Raw genomic sequence first — 6000 nt, 5'->3', positions numbered from 1 at the left:
GATTAGGAACTGCATAACAAAGTTTCTATTTTAGAGGCCCTTTAAAAGCGGATCAACTGGAGTTATACTCCCCCACTTGGGGGCAGTGCTCTAGGCACGTGTGTGCCCTTTGTTATTAACACATGACTTTAAATCTTGAGCTATAAATTTTGCATTCTTTGTCTTATAGATTTCTCACATTTGTCCTTACTTGGTCGAGACTCAGTCAAGTTTAGGATTCAATATAATGTGATTCCCTTTTCATGATTATCAATTGTTCTTTTGAGGTTTTAAAATGGTGTTTATGAATACCACTAAGGGTCATGACATGATGGAAAATCACTTAAATAAGTATGCGAGATTCAATGAAGCTTTGGAGCTTTTGAAATGAATATGCTCACAACAAAGCAAGTCTCCATAATGAATTACTATTAAGCTGCTTATGAACACCACTAATGTTTTTACTCAGTTGAGTATGGGAGTTGATGATAATATAAATTCATGATTATGTTTATTGGTGAGAATGTAGGTTGATATTTCATGCATACTTTGAATGAGAATATGGTCTATTTTGCCTATTTCTCTAGATTTTTCATGATGCCATTTTGGAAATTGAGATTTCGTTGAATTATCTAAAATTGTGTTTTGTTGTCCCAAGAGCCCTCCCCAACCCCCTACATTCCCTTCCCACTCCATTTCCTGCTCTCTAAGCTCTTTTCTCTCTCTCTCTAATCCCCACTCTACCCTCTATTGTGGTCTCTCCTGGCGAGCTTGAGCTTGGAATTCTATCTGACCATGCCTTGGGCCTGCACTATCTCACGGTTTATTCGTAGAGGGATAAGGTATGAAGAATTGTGGCGACTGCTTTTAAAATCCATTCTAAATTTTTTAACTAATATAGTGAATAATATTTGGAAAGTCACAAAAAGCATCGAAAGCTCACAGCATATAGTGGTGGAAGCATAATGCCATTCTGGTTGGGCATTCAAGGATCACCGATTATAAATGATGAACAGAGAATATTAAAATCAACAGCCAAAGGGGAGAAGAATCGCGAGCGAGGTAGGGTATTATACAATGGCTGCTAGAATCACATAAGGTTGATTAACCTCCTGTCTAATGTCAAGGATCCAATTGAGAGGAAGGCAAGGAATTATTTGCCTCGTTGGATCATTCAGCACATTTGCCAACCCAAGATGATGAAGACGATACGCAAATCTAGGGACAATTGCAAAGGATCTTTCCCGTGTCGATGAGTCTGCTGATCACTCGGCCAGATGAGCAATGGCTGATCAAGCCTAATCAATAGAATTCAATCAACAAATTATTGAGGAGGTCCAGAATGATAAACAAGGTAACATCATCACCGCGAAGCAGGCACGAGGATGAAAAACACCTTGGCAATCTCCATCATCAACCAATTAGAAGCACACATTCAGGAGAGTGATCAGGGTTGCGTTGTATAATTCTGACGTGAAGCTGTGATTCACTGCAGATCACGATTTTCTCTCCGGCAGGCTCTCTCTCGGGCCCTGTCCCGTGCTTTGGTCCTCGATACTTGCTTGGATATGGCGGGACTGCGTGCTTGGAGACTTCCTGGGCTCCTTTGTGATGCTTGGTTCGTTCCGTCCGCAGGGCTAACTCGCGAGGCAGCCCCAAGGACGTCTCCATCAGCATCAGGTTGATCCGAGACTGATGTTGATAAGCTGAGAGACAATGCCTCGGAGCGTCTGTCGATCGGGTGCATGGAAGGAGTGCCCGCTTCAGCAGAATCTAACCAGCCTTTCGAGGAGCTGAGGAAATGGGTTGATGGTGTCTCCGTGGAAGGCCGGCGCCGTGCTGCGTTTGGGCTATGACGATCGTTGGCATTGCTGGCTCTGCTGTCCAGCTGAGGAAGCTCTTCAATAGAGGTCCTCGCCTTCTCCATTAGCCATTCCACAGCTTTGCTCGGTTGATCCAACCCTAGCCGCTCCTGGATGTCGAACAACTGAACTGCACAGATAGGAGATAACCTTATTCTTCTGTCTCGCATCCCTCTGGCGGTCAACACTTTGCTATGGCGATCCTTCGCTGATTGAGGCTGTGACACAAGCTGGGCATGCTTGCGACGTTGTCGTTGCTGCTGTGAGTCTTTCCCTCGTGCTGATGCGTCGATCGTCATTCGCTCGGGATTCGCCTCCTTGTGCACTAATCCGTTGAAGCGGTCTAATTCTTGATCTCTGGAGCAGCACAAGCTGCTATCCACAGCATTGCCATAGTCGAGTTTCTCTTCGGCTTGTAGTGCATAATTCGAGCCGAGAATTGGGAAACTGTAGCGAAACGGCTCTTGTTGATGCCCATTCAATGCCATTTGCTTTTTCGCACAGCTTCCTGCAGGGCTTGACAAGCTTCGGTCCGCAAAATATTGCAGAGTGATCTGCTGGCTCGATGCCCATTCGCAATCGCTCTTCTCAAGTTCCTTCTGGTCGCACTCATGTTTATGGTCATAGGTGCACGTAACATACCTCTGATTATGATCGGTAAGTGGCGCTACTGCCTGTTGATGCAAAATCATCTGTGGCGTTGAATCTCTAATGTCTAGCCAATTTCCTTCCGTGAGCTTCTGCCTCCTTGCACCCCGTTGAGACCCTCGTGGAGTGGTCGATACCATTTCAAGTTCCATTGGGACTTATCTAAACTGGCTTTCTTCTCTGTTGTACTGATCATTATTCTCGAGCTTTCTCACGGCCTTGAAAGCGCTGGACGGTACAGCTCTGTCTGAAGTCCCCCGTGTGGTTGGAACAAGAACTTTAGTTGCTTTGGAGTCATGTTCGTTCACCTGATCCTTCAGGGGATTCTCAACTACAGGCTTCTCCGCAGGTCTTGGGACGTTGCTTTCCAAAGGCCAAATGGTTCTTCCAGCTATCGCTTGGAGAGAAGCCATCTCAATATATCTTTAGCGCCGCTGCTTCCATATTCCTGGCACTTTTTGGGGACTTGCAGGAAGCTTGAATGTTGAAGTTGAACTACGGTACCATGCTTGACATACAGTTTGCAATCAGACGTCACATGATTGTTGCCCAACTGCGGAACTACACATTTCACATAAATGACGGGAGAGGAAAATATCTGAATCTCCACAAGACATAAGAGGTTCTCAAATACGAACCGCAACCCCGTAAGAGCAATGCTGGCGGTGCACGCCTTTTTGGCGGAAAGCTGTGAGCATTAAGCATCATCCTCCAGTCGAATTCTCCTGGTCACGCTATTGTATGTTGTATGCGCATAGCGCCGTCAAATGTGTAGAGTCTGCGTGACAATAGAAACTTCGTGACGCGCGCTACATAGAAATGGACACAGATCGACGGATCGTCGGCGCCCATCGGATCACCCTAGAGAAAACGAACTTCGCTTGAATGGATTATAGATAGACTCCTAGATTCGACAGGAAGCTATATCTGGTTATGAGGACATGGGCAAGTGGCAAGTGGCGAGTCGTGGCCGGTGGGTCGTGGGACATAGGATTCGACATCCCACGTCAGGATTAACAATAGACCGCGTGTCAATCGACAGAACGTATCCAGAATGCATGCTTGCTCGGCTACAAACTTCAAAGCAGCACAGAAAAAGTATGATGCTTAAATGCGAGCTTGGAGCCTCGAGCAGAATTGTCATCACTCCGACGCTCTCTCTCTGACTCTGTAGGGTCTAGCCAAGGACGTTCCTTGAATTACTGGATGCGACTCCCAGGGCTGAGGGGACTTTAAAGAAAAACAAAGAATGGGAGTCGGGACGATGCATTGATGTGATCCAAGCACTTGTGGATAGTGCTGTACTTAATGGTGGGCTGGTAGGATTCGGAACTGATAGGCGACTGGAAGGAGGAAAGATGGGGACAACGAGTGAGGTGACGTTTGATGTGAAAGGGCAATTGATGAAAGCGTTGTGAACTTGTGATAGAGCAAGGAACGGAAGTTGGAACTTGCCGTAGCCCGAAGCTGGGACGTTGGAACACAGGAGATTGTGGATTGAAATCTGGATGGCAGCACTTGAATTACACTTGGATTACACAACGTCATGTGGTGTAAGTGGCATCATGATGCAAGCTGAGCTGAGGAAAGCAGAGCAGCAAGCACTAAGTGCCGAAAGTTTGCTAGCTATTGGAAGGAAAAAGAAAGGACTCTGACTGATCAAGCAGAGCATTGAGAGAGAGCGACTCGCGAGAGACGGAACAATGATATTGGTAGTGCAGGCCCCAGGGCCCCCTCCAAGCACTGAAGCTTCATACATATTTGGAAGTGGAAGATGCGTGCAAGATCATCATTCCTTCACAAATTTTTGAATAGCATTCAGATTCAGCACTCGGCATCAAATCTCTCACTAGCTTTGCAACTCCCACCTAATCCAAAGCGACTAATGTTTTTGAATAGCATTACTCGGCATCAAATCTCTCATAGCGCGGCAACTTACAGACAATCTAAAGCGACTAATTTTTTTAAATACCATTTAGATTCAGCACTCGGCATAAGTCTCTCACTAGCTAGGCTACTTCCAGACAATCCAAAGCGACAAGGCAGAGATATATACTCGTTTTGCCTTGACCCTCCATTTCACAGCACGAGCTGCATCATGGGTACGCAGTGATGCAAAAGCTGCAAATTAATTCCGACCATTTACAGAGTGGTAGTAGGTTGATGGATGTACTCCAAACTTCAAAGCTGCGAGGAATAACCTGCGTGAGAAATGTTTGATAAGGAACAGCGCCTATGGACCCATGGAAACTTTTCTTTTGGAGCGATGAATCATAAAGTTGTATTCTGTTATGCGTTCCGTTCTGTTTCTTAGGTCGGAACTCACACGCACAATGACAAAAACATGGCAAAGAGAAGCGATGATGATGATGATATTAACGTCTATGGAGGCCACACATGGCATATTGCACCAACTTCATAAATGAATACAAAAATGAGAAAAAGATTATGAAAATGGGTAGGTGTGAAACCTATCTAGTCCTAAGATACATGTGTAGTCCAGTGCAAGGGAGTATTATGTGGTTGACTATTTCTCCTTGTACTAGCAAGATAATCTCATTTATCAAGAACCTAGATGATGTAAGCAACTGTTGTCTCGAGTAAAACAGAAACACTACAATTGAGGAGCATTGAAGAATATCTAAGGGCCGAACTTAGTTACAATGTCGAGTGGGCTATGTACGTTTGTGGAGTATATAATTGCTCATTCTCTATTGATCCAGAGTCACATCGAATGCATATGAAGTAGACTCCTAATTATGAGCTATTCTTTATGAGCATCTTGTCTTGGTATGTAGTCTATGAGATCCAGTGTAAATGGTTAATATTGCTAGTTACAATGTCGAGTGGGCTATGTACATGTGTGGAGTATAGTGCTCATTCTCTATTGATCTAGTCACATCGAATGCATATGCAGTAGACTCCTAATTATGAGCTATTCTTTATGAGCATCTTGTCTTGGTATGTAGACTATGAGATCCAGTGTAAATGGTTAATATTGCTATCCTTTGGATTAACCATGGTATTGGCTCTAGAAGATAAGGCTGCATAGTGCTCCCCTTGGTTGCTATGAAGATGCTTTAAAAGGATGGGCAAATCAATCAAGAGTAGTGGAGGAATTTGGTGAAGTACTGTACGTGTTCCCAAATTTGTGCATGAGGCATCTCTAGGAAGGGCCCCCATGCCCATGAATCCATGGTTACCCATGGAATATGCCCACCAAGATTTATACCTCCCACTGGTGGAACCATTACATTCATCATCCTAATGGTGGAACCATTACATTTATCCTCCATTCATCATCCAACTAAACTATAGAAGTTTGTTATATCATCTCCCATGAAAGGAATTTGGTGCCTGTATTTCCTGTGATCCCTACGTCTATGATGTCTTGAACTGTTTTATGAGCAAGAAAAATTAACATGTGGTTATTACAGTGGAAGGAGATCAAACTAATAATCCATATAAAAAATATATAAGACATGGGGCCAATAGGAGCCATTGGTAGAGC

The 6000-nt window shown here is 44.4% G+C and overlaps 1 protein-coding gene across 1 annotated transcript; it reads right to left on the bottom strand.

Moving 5' to 3' along the window:
* Positions 1-1069: 1069 nt before the first annotated feature.
* Positions 1070-3338, bottom strand: LOC147901369 (uncharacterized). Its single transcript, XM_087376242.1, has one exon. It carries the CDS (start codon positions 2639-2641, stop codon positions 1466-1468), a length of 1176 nt encoding a protein of 391 aa, XP_087232368.1. The 5' UTR covers positions 2642-3338; the 3' UTR covers positions 1070-1465.
* Between the last annotated feature and the right edge of the window lie 2662 nt (positions 3339-6000).

The sequence above is a fragment of the Dipteris shenzhenensis genome, chromosome 6 (genome assembly GCF_047967505.1).
Source record: "Dipteris shenzhenensis isolate YYH24624 ecotype China chromosome 6, Dip_SZ_1.0, whole genome shotgun sequence".
Classification (NCBI taxonomy): domain Eukaryota; kingdom Viridiplantae; phylum Streptophyta; class Polypodiopsida; order Gleicheniales; family Dipteridaceae; genus Dipteris; species Dipteris shenzhenensis.
Note: the sequence above shows the minus strand (reverse complement) of the source record. Positions and strands in the feature narration are given on the sequence as shown.